This window comes from Mya arenaria, chromosome 14 (genome assembly GCF_026914265.1).
Source record: "Mya arenaria isolate MELC-2E11 chromosome 14, ASM2691426v1".
Taxonomy (NCBI): Eukaryota; Metazoa; Mollusca; class Bivalvia; order Myida; family Myidae; genus Mya; species Mya arenaria.
In genome coordinates this window covers 17,512,341-17,527,714 of record NC_069135.1, presented here as the reverse complement: position 1 = coordinate 17,527,714, position 15,374 = coordinate 17,512,341, and the positions used below count along the sequence as shown (strand labels likewise).

At 35.2% G+C, this 15,374-nt stretch overlaps 2 protein-coding genes across 6 annotated transcripts in view; one reads left to right on the top strand and one right to left on the bottom strand.

The window, feature by feature from the left end:
• LOC128217163 (integrator complex subunit 13-like) overlaps positions 1 to 15,374 on the top strand; it is a 64,942-nt gene that overhangs the window by 2,393 nt on the left and 47,175 nt on the right. For both annotated transcript variants that reach the window (XM_052924101.1, XM_052924099.1), the window contains exons 3-5: positions 89 to 154; positions 348 to 535; positions 876 to 956. In XM_052924101.1, coding sequence (XP_052780061.1) covers positions 89 to 154; positions 348 to 535; positions 876 to 956 — 335 coding nt within the window. The remainder of the gene's footprint in view (positions 1 to 88; positions 155 to 347; positions 536 to 875; positions 957 to 15,374) is intronic.
• Positions 2,836 to 15,374, bottom strand: part of LOC128217164 (FMRFamide-activated amiloride-sensitive sodium channel-like) — a 34,720-nt gene continuing 22,181 nt past the window's right edge. For all 4 annotated transcript variants that reach the window (XM_052924103.1, XM_052924104.1, XM_052924102.1 and 1 more), the window contains one exon: positions 2,836 to 5,937. In XM_052924103.1, coding sequence (XP_052780063.1) covers positions 4,047 to 5,937 — 1,891 coding nt within the window. In that variant the 3' untranslated portion in view covers positions 2,836 to 4,046. The remainder of the gene's footprint in view (positions 5,938 to 15,374) is intronic.

Here is a 15,374-nt window from a genome sequence, read left to right as displayed (position 1 = left end):
CTCAATTTTCATTATTTGGGATATGACATGTCAACCAAAACAAGGCGTACTTTTAGATTATATACTAAAAAAAGCTTTCTTGTTTCAGATATCAGTCATAACTGGTTCACAAACTTTAAATGGCTGGGATGAAAAAGATCAGAACATGGTGCAGGTAATTTTTCTTTGAATTATCATGTCATTATTATGAATAATATGCATTGCTAAATGCCACCATATTTGGCAAAAAATATGAATCAAAAATTAAAAACCGGTAGAAAAATGTAAGTAAAATAGTTTTGTGACACATCTGTTTTATCTGTGACATAGTTAAAAGACTTGTTCAGACAGATATTTTGTAATTGTAGATAATGAATATGCTGGCATCAATTGGTCCACCCTCCAAGTCAGATGAGTATAACATTGTGAATGGTCTCACCCAGGCAATTGAAGAGCTGTGTAAGCCGACTCCCCTGCAGCAGAAAGTGCTTGCTTCTGATGAGGTGGAAACAGTCGAGAATAAAGGGAGAATAATATGTCTGCTGCATGGAAAAAGGTTTGAGAGTTGTGCAACTTGAATATAGTATTTATTGAAGATTTATGTTCCAGCCCAAACATTTAAAAAGTTAATATGGTTGATACTTGTGGATTTAATAATTATGTTTAGAACTTAAGGTATGGCTTATTTGTCCAATATTTAACACAAACATGTATGTAAAGATAAAAAATATGTTAAAAGACAAGGGTAAGACTCTGTTTTTCTACACACCAACCATGTGTCGGGTCATTCATTTGTACAATTGACTTAATCTTTGTATGTTTTTGAATGTCTGTGTACACAGTAAACTCTCCTGCCAGTTGAATGTCTTCTACTTCTTTTAATTTGCTCGGTGCAGTGATGGCCAGATGCGTATGCTGGAGGAGTGTGTCAGTGGAGCCATCGAGCAGCACAACGCACTCGCAGCCGAGACAGACAGGTAAGGACCAGTACTAGTGTCATTAAGCGTCTGGTTACAAAATGAGCATGGTTCAGTGTCATAGACTGTGGTCAGCACATTTCCTTTTACCCAATATGAGTTAGCTTGATTATCAGTTATAACATATGTGAATTTGGTTGGTGGTCTTGCAGCCAAACTTCTGGGTTTTCTTTGTATACTCTTCATATAAGTTTCTCTTACATCATAGCTCAATTAATTCAAATTAACACGTTGCAACATCCTGTGGATCATTTAAAGCTTAACTTGCCTGGGAAACTAGCTGGATAATTCTGTGTCGTCTTTTTTCACTTTGGTTAAGGTTGGGAAGTAGGTCATATTCCCCGCAAAGTGTTCAGTGATAGCATTTCAAATTAAAGCTATCATTATCAAATCATAAAACATTGACAGTCTCTGCTACCAACACTGAAAATGTTTTGTTTTTTTGTAATACAGATTTTGAAATAGTCGTTGTTGAAAGGCAGAAAATAATATTGAATAGTCTTTGCTGAAATATTTGTTGCCTTTTAATGGCAAATACAACAATGGTGCAGTAGACTAAATTATTGAAGCTTCCTGAAGAAGTGACTTAGTCATACTAAATTCATCTACAATTGAAAGTTTTAAAACTTCCTTTATTCTTGATGATTCTTCAGGTCTTGAAGCATTCTGCTAGTATAACAGAATATGAGATATGATCTGCTTGTTCAGGCACTAATCAATGCTGGATTACACGATGACATGACTGATTAAGCATTCTTTTCTGCCTTCTCGGAACAATATACTTTGTATCTGAACAGGTCAATGTTAACTGGGTTTCTTTTTGTAATTGGCAATATTTATATTTATTATTGTAACGGTAGAGCATTGTCTCTTTAATGGAGTTGACATCATGGTTAGACCATGAAAACTTTGAAACTAAGGATGAAATAATATTCATGCACTGTCGAAAATTGACAGATTAAGACCAAAGTCATCGCTAATCAATTCCATATAATCACTGAACCAATAATTACTGATGGCAGTATTCTTGAAAACTGGAAACATTCAGTATACTATGTTTCTATGACCTATATTTTGTCTTGCATTTAGCCAAACAACTAGAGCTTATCTCTGAAAAGCCTGAATACATAATTGCAAGAAGAATGAGTGGGTAATACCCAATTGAGGAAAAATATTATCTGGAGCTCTGTATAATTAATTGTTATGGTATGTCCAATTGAGGAAAAATATTATCTGGAGCTCTGTATAATTAATTGTTATGTTATGTTTGACCTCATCTTATTGCATTCTCTCTAAATCATATCTATATTTTCGTGTGGAAAGTTTATATCGTTGAATATGAAGTTTGGTTTGACCTTTTCTGCATGGGAATGTTTATGGCTGTTGTGATCTGGTAGTTCTTGGCAATTTTCACCATTTTCTAGGAGATTCTGACAACATTGCACTATTTATGTTTACAGCACTCTGCTTCAATTACCCCAATTCTGAGTGACAATAACAAAAAGTTCAGTCATTCAGTTACGATCTATTAATTGATTCATTGAAATTTTGCTGAACTTAATGTCATGAGCGTTTTTATTGGTTGACGAGGATATCAGAAAATGATCTATTTAAAGTTTTGAAGTTGATTTTACAGTGTTTGAATTATGGTTTACGGTAGATTTATCATTGTAAATCCGCTAATAAATGAGAATGCTTATATGTAAACATGAACTCATTTCTTTGAACTACTTATCTGTTTTGAAATTTGTATGTATGAATTATGGCAATGACTTTTGTTATTTTTATACATGAAATCCTTGCAATACATTCATCGGCTGTACATAGTGTAAAATTTTGTGCAAAAAAACCCCACAAAATAACTATGATTTTTAAATCATGTTTATTTACAGTCTTTTAATAACGTTGTGTGTAAATATGAACATAATTAAAAGGTATCACAATTGATGATCATGTTAACATTATTAAACAATAATAATACCTGTACATTTTGATAAAATAAAAATAAAATATTTCTCATTTCTGTAAGCTGATTTATGAAAGTTGTATTAATTTAGATCAATAATCACTCTGTTAAAACAAGATAAAATAAAATAATTAGAAATTTACTACTATTGTTAATGCTTTCATTAAGAATATTTAATCCAAACAGTTACATTTAAATCAACATGACAATATTTCATTTTTATAAATTCAACCTTAAACTGTTATAAAATGGTCCATGAGTATAAAACAATGACAAGGCCACAATTGATAAGTAGATTGTTTGGCATTACCCGACCCACTGATCGCTAATTCTCTGCTGGTTATTGTTTTTCTGTCTTAATTAAAATAATTATTGCAGGGCTAAAAACAAATAAAACATCAACCCTAATTACAGTACCTACTCCGCCCTCAAAATGTGGTCGGGAACGGACAAACAAACCATTTATGAATTGTTTCCCAATAAACAATGCTTTTATGGGCGCAAACAGACAGCAATAGTAAACTTGGGGACCCTCTTGTAGTATATTTTATCTATTTATTAGACGTAAATCAGTCACTGAGCTAATATTAATAAATCAAATATCTCTTGTACAGTACAGAGTGAATCTAGAAAAAATGTTGGAAGTTTTGACTTATTGTTATTTTTCAGACTCAAGCCATTACTGAGTTAACACCAACATTTGTTTAATATTTCACCAAGTACAAGGTAATATACATGACCTGAATGCCAAAAGAAGTCTGTTTTAAGGATAAAGCAAGTCTGTTTCTAGTAATAAACTGTCTGTATACAGCCCATTTGTCAGATGGTTCAAAATGACTGGATGTTTTGATAGTGAAAATGATGTCAAAGTAAGTTTGCTGTGTAGGAAATAAAAGGAAGAAATAAAACATGAAAATGAAATATGAGAAAAACTAAAATTAAAAAATGATTGTAACATATTTCAATGAGATGATGATTAATATCACAATTCGTTATCAGTCATTTCAGTTACACAAAACTGCATTTTTTCAAAACATACAATTGAATTATATTCAGTCATAACATTGTCTTTACCCTTTTAAACGAATAATTCCAATATATGTATAACATAAATATTTTTTTGGTTAAATTGGTGATTCAGCATGTCTGTCAAGTGGTTGGTTATACACTGGTCTCTCATAATGAAAGTGATTATATTTTGAATCCTGGGTGATAGTGTTATGGTGGTTTGGACTATAATTGCTGTCATGCATCACACTATGGTTCTTAGGGTTAAGCATGGACTGGCGCTCTGCTTGTTCTTGTTCAAGGTTGCTTTCCCCTTGATCTTCTTCTGAATCAAACAGGAGTAGAATAAGACTCATTATAAGTTCCACTAACTCCATAATTGTTAGCACAGAGATACCCATCCATAAACCTAAAGTGCCGCCTATGTCTGCAAATAAGTCTGTAATTCCATATGCAGGCATCTGTTTGAACTCAACAACACTTAAATCCTCTAGGTAAATGTTTAATCTGATCAAATTTTGTCGGATAATTGTAGAAGCTCTGATTTTGTCATCAAGGTCTGATTGATTGTATTCGACATGCCTGTTTTCTCCGAGATATTGGTCCCACCGGTTTTGTAGGTTGTTGAGCTTGTCGTATGCTTCACGGATCAAACTGGTGGTCATTGAATGGTTTTTGTAGAATTTCTTGAGAGCACTCAGTTGATAAAACTCCAGTGGCCAGTAAGATAAAGACAGCGACTTTTGATATGAGGTTTCATCACATGGTTGAAAACAGTTACAGTTTTTTTCATAGCTTCTGTCATTGTTAAGATTTGTAAGCACCCTTTCAGCACATTGTAACGTATCAATTTCCACTTTTGACTTATTTGTATAAGCGTCTATGTTACGCCAGTTTTTGATGGCCCCGCAGAAGGGGATATTTCCCTTTTTGGGGTCAGTTTCCCGGTACATAGGTAAAGCAGCGGTTTTGCAGCCGCACCAGTTGACGAGAATCTTCTGTTTACACAACTGGAGGCAGGTAAATATGGTGTTCCTGTATAGTTTGTCTCCTTGGAGCATATTGTTGGTACAGTTACCATGGGGATAAGGCAAGCGTGTATGTAGAATGGCCTTGAGGCCAACTGAAGTAGAATACCCGGGGGCAACGTCAAAGCCATGGTCCGCAGGGCTTGGCATTGTGTTGGGGGCGTGGACTTGCCCGCGGACCCCGCCACTAAAGGCTATGTGGTTTTTTATATCATACAATCCATAGCCACCTGCAGGAGGGTTTTCATTGTCAAGAGAAATAATCAATGAAAGACCATTCTGTGGACCGGTGGTGTGCATTAAAAGTTTGTCCTTGATGGGTTTATTCAATTTGTTGTCATAGCCGCTATTAAATGTATAACAGTTGAAATAATTCTTTCCATCAAAGTAAATTGAAAAATTTGATGCACTGCATTCCTTGGTGTTAAATCTACAACTGACTACAAAATTTTCAGCACTATGACCTATATATTTGGCGACATCGGGCATATTTTCATAGAAAGCCTGATGTGAATCCATCCTTTCATCTTGTTCACCAAAGTTGGTATTCTGTATAAAGGTAAACCACTTCATAATGTCTGTATTATTCCGAGCTATCAGCTCATTCACTTTAGTCAAAGAAATTGTTGCAATATTGCATAAAGTCACAGCTGGAAATTCTACTGGCATGCCTTCTTTCATTTGTGAGACTTCTACGACTTGATATGCAAGGAATTTGGTAACAAGGAATGACAACTGAAGAGTAGCGGCGGTAAATCCTATGATAACTAGCAGAGACCACAGAACTTTCCGTTTTGTTGTGACGGATGTGACAATTTTTGCAAGGCCGTGCGCATTGCTCTCTGAGCCCAGTTCTGCCATTATCTTCAAGGCAGAGGCTTGTTTTCGTTTCTTCTTGCATTTTTTAACGGCACTGTCATGGCAGGGCGGGTTGTACTTGGAGAATCCACCAAACCGGATTGGCTCAGGCTTGTTTCCCCTGAAATGGAAAAATATAACCCATTTTTGGTTGAAATGGTTTGGTATAAACTAAATGCAGCACAACCAAGCTTCAAGGTAAACCGTGACAAAAACACCAAGTAAATCTGTATTGTCTTAAGACCTTTTTTCCGCTTATAAGACAACCCCTATCTTTGCCCGTGAAATCTGGTGTTTTTGTATAGACTGGTTTTTAAGACGTGGTTAATCTTTAAAGCAAATCCAGCACTTCAATTTCTCCAAGTCTGTGATAATGTTCAAGCTAAACAGTCAATTCTCAACTAAATTTGTTGATTTGCTTTAAGAAAAACGCCCATTTTCTTGTCAACTGTGAGCTCTCTAATGTAGAGGTAGATTAATAATAGAACAAGGTAACTCAGTTCAGGATGTCTTTTATGTATATCATTTTCATAACCCTAAGGTTCATTTGTAAAAAAATATGGACATGATCTGAAAGTTTTCAGATGACGATTATTGATTATTATTATTTTTTCGATCGTATGGCATGGTATTGCATTTTCTAACCAGCATAGACTCAATTCTGGGAGTAAAATGGATTCATACAGTAATCAACTGACCGATTTATATACAAGTCATTGCCATGCGCCTTTGAATTCTCGTACTCTGACGTCACAAATTGTACAGTTTGATCTGCAGCGGACACATTCCAATACATGTGTTAATAAGTTAAAATTTCGCAGGTGTTTGTTTGGATTGCAGGTGATGGGACTTAATTTAGGCCATTGATGATAGTGGATAAATTAATGTAATGTGTATTGAAACATGCCAATTAGCCTGCATGATATACGCAAAGCCTAATTGTAAGAAAAAAGTTTTATTTTGGACTTGAAAAAAAAATCACACGGTGAACAACATCCCAAATATTTTCATTCTAAAGGTAGCAAAATGCGTCTCCTTTGTTCAACCACGTGTTTGGACTAATAACAAGCATTTGAATTAGAAGATATCCAATGTTCATCATAGGGAAACAAACCAGATGGCTGCCTAAATCCAATGTTTGTGATCTTGTCACTTTTATTTGGGTGTCATTCACAGACAACTAAATGTGTAATATTACTGATTCTGACCCAATTCTCAATTTCTTATAACGTCGTTTATAAGACGGGCCCCCTACTTTCAGGTTAAAATTGGGGCCCAATAACCCCATCTTTTAAGCGAGGATATACGGTAGTATATCTTTAATTAGGGATTTATTAGGTCTAGTTTTGATGGCATTAGTAGTTAACACTATGAAACACAGAATGTGGGATCTGTGGCTGTGTTAACTTGAACAACAACAGTTTTTAAGGCTTTATTCCATTAAATAAAACATTTTTAAGGAAGTAGTTGATTTTGCTGCGTTGATTGTGCTGGTGGTTTTGGAGATGTTTGTAATACTGATTGGATCCATTTCAGTTCTCCTGGTGGCAGTAAAACAGTTGTTTCATCGAATATTTCCTCAGAAATCAACCATTTCTTTAGGTAATGTAGTCATCAATTCAGTATTCTCTTTGACAAGCAAAAAATGCATTAATTTTAAGATTTGAAAGCGATATTTTGCGGTTTTAATGGGATATGTTTATGCAGTATGATTTTCAAATTGTTTCAAATATGAGTTTGGGTAAACTAAAATCAATAGACAAAACAATATTGGCACATTTGTTATATTGTGCACTTGAATGATGAACACCACTGACTTTTAGATACTGTCATGAGAATGATCTGTGTTGGATGAAGTATCAACAGAATTGCTTATGTAGCAAATAAACTATTGGCTTGTCTATTTTCAGAGGAAAAGAAAGCATTGAAAAGCTGTTCACTGTAATACATGTTTAAGATCATCTCTTGAAACTTAAATGATAAATGTATGTGGCTGTAGTAATTGTTGAGTTATTCTGCTTGTTGGGTGAGAAAAGGGACACGTATTTGCATGTTCTTGCATGGAATGCTATGGTAAATACTTTAAGACTTTCCCCAAATGTATTAATCTCTCACTAGAGTTGGCAGTATGGGCTGCGTGGTGGCGGCCTGTAAAAAGTTCCCCTGTACTCTGTCAAAAGTAAAGACATTTATCTACAAGTTCCTTAGGATCACTGAATATGACTTGGTGATTCCTGAAAATAGTATACCACTTAAACTTTTGCAAGGGTTCTGTGGGCAATGATTCATTTACAGTTACTGTTAACCGAGACTGCCCTTTCCATCCTTGGGATTGATGTTTTTTGTGCTAGGGAGGGATCTTTCTTTGTTCAGGGTATTATTCATCATTTATAGCTCCGGCCTTCTCTGCTATGGTTTTAAAATGATAATTGAAGTTTTGATGGTGTTGTCGCTGACTGACTGGTGACTACCACCACCATAGCTATGAGCTTGCTGCTACTTCAGCTGAAGAACACAATATGAATAGGATGCCTCTTCATGGACTGAATGTTTAGTATTGCTGTTCATTGGTGTATGAACATAATTATTTGGTCACTGCATGGCTAGTGAAGTCAAAAAGGACTTTACAATTATCTTTGTACTTACCAAATATTTTCATACATTGCTGATCTACAATTGTAAAATATACAATGTTTATATTTACTCATTAATTGCAAATGTTCACTGGGATAATCCTAGACAACCTGCTTCCCAGACTTGAAAGTTTAGTTTAAATTGGGCTGTTTGATCAGCCGCTGCGTTATTAATGTCACTTGTTTAAATGGCGTCACATACACTTCACCATCACAAAACATCTCAGATCAATCATCCCAGGTGTGGTTTATGTATGTTTGATGTATTCTGAAGATATTGACTTCATCAGAACAGGAATGCAATTTTAAGGATGTATGGTTAAATGTAGGAAGCTAAATTAATAATAGGAGTGTACATAGGACAAAATGAAGTGATATATATTTATTACTAAAATGCGACACAATTTTTGTAAAGAAACTCATGAACAGGCTATTTAAGCTAAAGCGAAAGATTAAGGTTGAAGTCTGTAAATGTCCGTTTCTGTTAATTTTTATTGTAGGCTCTGTCAGGAACCCACCCCTCAGGATTGATTTTTCTTCCTCAAAGCAGATTTTTCTTTCTGAGCCATCAATGTGTTTGATGTATTGTTTGTTCTTTCATAACATAATCATACTTATCCCTGCTCCCTGATATTAGATGATAATGAAACTGTCAAAACATTCTAGGAGATATAATCTTTTCTGTTTCTTTTCGCAATGAAGAGACCACTCCAAGGCTATAATGGACAATGAAACAGAAATAATTGGGTTTTAAACTATGGTTTCGCTTGGGTGACTGGGTTGGGTAGATTGGGCATTGCCCACCACAAGTTTGCCATGCCCCACCCCATTGCCCCACCTCAACTTTCTGTCCATTGAACACATTAAAGATATTGACAAATAATTGATCTGGTAATCATTGCCTTTGATTGTTGAAAACATATTATACATGACTATCATGTTGATATAGAATCTTATCTTTTTTGTTAAATACATTACCTCCTTGAATGAATGTGTATTTTATCTTGATAAAATATCTCCTGATTTTACAACACCAGCACCAATGTTAAAATACAAACCTGAAGCCAGAACATGACAAGAGTGTGAAAATACTGAGTTCAGTTTTTGAAGTACAATTTTACTTTGAAGTTTAACACTTTTGTTTGCACATTTTCTTATGATTGGACTAAAAATTGATATCTGTAGGCTTTCTGGGTTGTTTATTTATTATTATAACTAACAAATGTTTCTGTTTAGTTTTTTTGTTTTATCCTCATTTATTCCAGGTAACCTTTCAGTAAAATTGTGATGCACATACAAATATGACAGTAATATAAATGTTATTTATTCTACCTCATTATCAGTATTTCGCGGCATGAATTTTGAAAAACATTTCTTTCTCTATATTCAGTTCAATTTGACCCATGTTTTGGACTGATTTAGCATTTAATGTAAATACTGCTAAAATTTCTTTATCACCATGTGACTTGGATGTAAAGCATTGTTTATGATAAACCATTGTCTTATATTTGTCATGCTGTTCACCGATGCTTCAAAACCAAGACGCACTTATTTCCAATGACATAATTGCTATATGACAATGATTGTGCACAGAGCCAGGAATCCGGTGCTGCAGCTTCAGGATACTCAGATTTTTGCAATGAACGAAGTCATGAAGAATTGTTTTCACTGGTAGGGAGAGCTATGTCATAACTGCAACATGTTGGTTGCATTAGCCTTTCTGTTTATTCAGAGACAGTCTTGGCATCATCTTTGTCATGCAAAAATGCTGTGGACATATTATTTACTCGTTAAACATTTAGGATTAAAAAAACATTTCACATGACACTGGTACATGTGTTGTGCATGATTTAATGAAGCAAGCCAAATACTCGAGGCAAATGTTGAGTTGGTCCTCTAAGTACACGCTTTGTGCATAATTTGATGAAGCAAGCCAATTACCTGGGGTCAAATGTTAAGTTAGCCCTCTTAATGCACATGCTGTGCATGATTTAATGAAGCAAGCCAATTGCTCAGGGCAAATGTTGAGTTAGTCTAAGCAATGACACTCCATGCTGTTCTCCTTTTGGATTTTTAGCACGATGATGTTTAATTAGATCATTTGTTTAGTTCTGTTGTCCCACATTACCCTCAACATGCTCTAGGCACATAATAGAACATTTATAAAGAATTTCATTGCTCCATTTTCTGGAAGAAGATAATTGTTTGCCAATACAGGAACATTGTAGGAGTCCTAGGGACTTAACGTAAGGTCTTTTTGGAATACGTTGTAACACATCTGCAAATTATTTCACCCACTATATCATCCTGAGCTTAGCTAAAGCAATATTAACATATTTTAATATTTTTATTTATGTACCATTTTAAGTCATAATTTTTTTTTAATGGAATATTTTTCATACTGCGCTTTTTTGTTTATTACTTTTATAACATCAAGGTCTTGACATGACATTTCTGTATAATAAACAAGGTTTCTTTACACCCTAAACAGAATGTTATGAATTCTGTACAGATGCAATCCACACGACACTATTTGCCACATAAGATTTGTTGTGTGTCAGTAGATATTTTCTTTAATAGACTTTTACCAACCCAATAACCATTCCTTCAGGGTCTGGTGAGCAAAAAATAAAACTTATTCAATACAAATAGATATTGGCATTTTTCTTAGCACAAGTAAGATTTTTCGGATAACATATATACGCTACTGCTTATAAATCTTGAAAATTATCCGAAAAAAGGAAGCCATTAGGCAAGAACAAATTTGGGAGATTGACAGAGTTTGTGCATGTGAGCATATGTGTTCAAAGTCTGTGTGTATGAGTGGGTGTGTTTATGCATGCGTATGTGCGTGCATGGTTGAATGCATGTGTGTATATGCTTAAATATATATACATATATTAAGTATTAAATATGTATGGATTGATTTGTACCTGATGTGAAAAATAAATGAATTTTTTTTAAATAGGTCACGGCCATTTAAGGGCGTCAGTGATAAGATAATAGGTTATGTCTTTTTCATTTAAGTAACACAGACTCTGTTGTACTAATAGGGTACTGCCAAGACTAAGTAGTTTTTTGCATGAACATGATTAAGGAGATGTCTAAATGGCTGGCCCAGTCATCAGGATACATTTAGCCAGGAACACATGGTAGCTACAGGCATTTACCTGGGGGTCAGTAATTCATATTGACAATGCAGGTGTGTACTCTATTACATGATTGGTTCAGAATCCATCGGTGAATTGGTCAATTCACAGCACAGGCAAGCGACAATAATAAGCTCATCATGTAAGTGTTATGTTAGGTTAGCTACTGCTAGGAATGTATGAGATGTAGGTAGGGCTGGTTAAGGCCACATCATTTTCCAGAATGATGTAAACTATTCTGTGCCTATAAGTAAATTGTGATATGGGGGGGGGATGAACACAATGAGCAGATAAACATGTATTTTCTTAGTAAAAACGTGTTAATTTCTTTTGGCTTTGGGCATGATTATTGTCAGGTCACCAGCAGGAAAAAGCAATGTGTATCATCATATCACAGCATCTATCCAGTGTCGCTCACATTAATAATAATGGACACAAGATGATCAACTTCTTTCTCATCTTGTTTAGCACATTGCTTTGATTGTTTAAGAAAGAAGAGGAGAAACAGTCCTTAGATTATTATTCCCTTATTGACAATACTTGACTGTAGAAGTGTTTCTCATGTTTTATTTGAAAAGGAAACTCTTCCCTGGTGTTGTACGTGTTATGGTATATGTTCTTATTTCAGAAGCTGGTGCACTCCCATGAATGTAAGTGCTGGGAGTCGTAAAGAACAAAAACAGTTGAGAAAACAAGTAGTAGGATATAATTGATGTTATTTTGTTCTCATCTGATGATTTTATTGTGACCCTCTGTAATATTCTTAATTGTTTTCAAGTTCACTGATAACTTGACTTCTTTACAGTTTTTTTTCTCAGAAACTCAAACATCACTATGCACTTTTGGGCCATTTCATGACATTTAGACTCCTAGGAGTGATTTCATATTTAGGAGCGTTTTCATATAAAGGAGCGATATCGAGGAGAGATTTCATATCAAGGAGCAATTTCATATCAAGGAGCAATTTCATATCAAGGAGCAATTTCATATCAAGGAGCAATTTCATATCTAGGAGCAATTTCATATCAAGGATCAAGGAGCAATTTCATATCAAAGAGCAATTTCATATCAAGGAGCAATTTCATATCAAGGAGCAATTTCATATCAAGGAGCAATTTCATATCTAGGACAGATCTTTAAAAGGACTTGGTATGGTAGAAAATCTCTTCTAAGTAAGAAATCGAGTCTCCTTGGTGAACACTTTGATTGCGTGTATCATTATTTACCGCAGAATTAAATCATTCTGAGATTTATTAGTAAGTTATTATTATCTGATCAGCACATAATGATCAAAGCAGTGCCCTGATGTTGTTACAGATTGCCATGAGGGTGCAGTAAGATCTTGCCTTCATTTTACTTCATTTTATAAGAGGCTTGGATTCCTTTCATTTTTAAATGCATTGTGATTACAAGAAAAAGTCTATATGATTTTATTTTTCTGGTTTTAAATTTATGATTATGCAATTGTGAAACAGTAACACCTGTCCCTAATTATGCTATAAAGCTATTTACTGCCAGTATTAAATTGCAGACATAATCCTTCTTATAATATGTCTGGTCATACTTCTGCTTACAAGACTGTGACTGCATGGAATTTGAATGAGCCTTGATTAAAAAATAGATGTGTGCTTATATTACACTTGATGAATTATAAGCATTGGTTCGCAGACATTCTAGCGCTATATTGCAAGATTCATATTGATTGAAAACATATCTGCCCTTTATGTCATAGCTCAAATACATTTATAAAATGGTAAATGAATTTATTTTAACATCAGACATTTTCTACAGAAAAAAAACTTTAAAAGGTCGTATGTTCTTTTAAATGTTTCAAAAATTATATGCAAAACATAATGAATGTTCTTAAGCAGAATGACATCCATATCTAAGACATTTTATAACATTGATTACAGGGTGCCTTGCCTGATCTCAGATTGCATGCTCTACTGCTGCTATTCCAGAGTGGTTCCACTTTTGGAATTTATAAATTACTTTGGCAATGGTTATGTTTTCTAACAAACTAAATCAGCTTGAAAAAAGACAAAGCTGTCTGTAAGTTAATTAAGTGGTGCATCTCCCTGCCTTTGATGGAGGGCTTTAGATTGCCTGTGTAATTGGTGTTTTCATACGTTAATACGGTTACCTTTTTTAATAAAAACTGAAAGCTCTTTGCTATTGGAAGCTTAGATAATAAATGCATTACTTCATAAGGATGGGGAGCTATCAATGCCTTACCTTATTAGGATGCGGAGCTATCAATGTCTTACCTCATTAGGATTGGAAGCTATCAATGCCTTACCTCATTAAGATGGAGAGCTACCAATGCCTAATCTCATTAGGATGGGGAGCTGTCAGTGCCTTACCTCATTAGGATGGGGAGCTATAAATGCCTTTCCTAATTAGGATAGGGGAGCTTGGGTAGCTATCAATGTCTTACCTCAATAGGATTGGGAGCTATATGCCTTACTTTATAAGGATGGGGAGCTATCAATGCTTATCTCATAAGGATGAGGAGTTATCAATGCCTTACCTCATTAGGATTGGGAGCTATCAATGCCTTACCTCATTAGGATTGGGAGCTATCAATGCCTTACCTCATTAAGATGATGGGGAGCTATCAATGCCTTACCTCATTAGGATGGGTAACTATCAATGTCTTACCTCAATAGGATTGGGAGCTATCAATGCCTTACTTCATAAGGATGGGGAGCTATCAATGTATTACCTAATTATGATGGGGAGCTATCAATGCCTTAACTTATTAGGATTGTGAGATATCAATGCCTTACTTCATTAGGATGGGGAGCTATCAATGCCTTACCTTATTAGGATGTGGAGCTATCAATGCCTTAACCTCATTAGGATTTGGAGCCATCAATGCCTTACTTCATTAAGATTTGGAGCCATCAATGCCTTACCTCATTAGGATTGGTAGCTATCAATGCCTTACCTCATTTGGATGGGGAGATATCAATGCCTTCATTAGGTTGAGGAGCTATCAATGCCTTATCCTTCATTGGAATGAGGAACTATCAATGCCTTACCTCATTAGGATGTGGAGCTATCAATGCCTTACCTCATTAGGATGGGGAGTTATCAATGCCTTACCTCATTAGGATTTGGAGCTATCAATGGCTTACTTCATTAGGATAGGTTGCTATCAATGCCTTACCTCATTAAGGATGGGGGAGCTATCAATGCCTTACCTCATTAGGATGTGGAACTATCAATGCCTTACCTCATTAGGATGGGGAGCTATCAATGCCTTGCCTCATTAGGATGGGGAGCTATCAATGCCTTACTTCATTAGGATGGGGTGTTATCAATGCCATACTTCATTAGGATGGGTTGCTTTCAATGCCTTACCTCATTTGAATGGGTTGCTATCAATGCCTTACCTCATTAGGATGGGGAGCTATCAATGCCTATCAATGCCTTCATTAGGTTGAGGAGCTATCAATGCCTCATCCCTCATTGGAATGAGGACCACTTCATTATGTTAAGGAGCAATCAATGCTTTCATTAGGATTAGGAGCTCATTATTCGGTTGTGAAGCTATCAATGCCTTACTAAATAAGAATGAGGAGAAGCTTGCTGGAATGAGGAGATAGCAATGCCTTCCATCATTGGAATGAGAAGCACCTCATTGGGTTGAGCAGCAATCAGTCTTACCTCATTTTTTATTTGGAATGAGGAGCACCTCATTGGATTTACAAGGTTTACTACATTTTGAAGAGGACCATATGACCTCATAGGCATTAGGAGCAATCAATGCC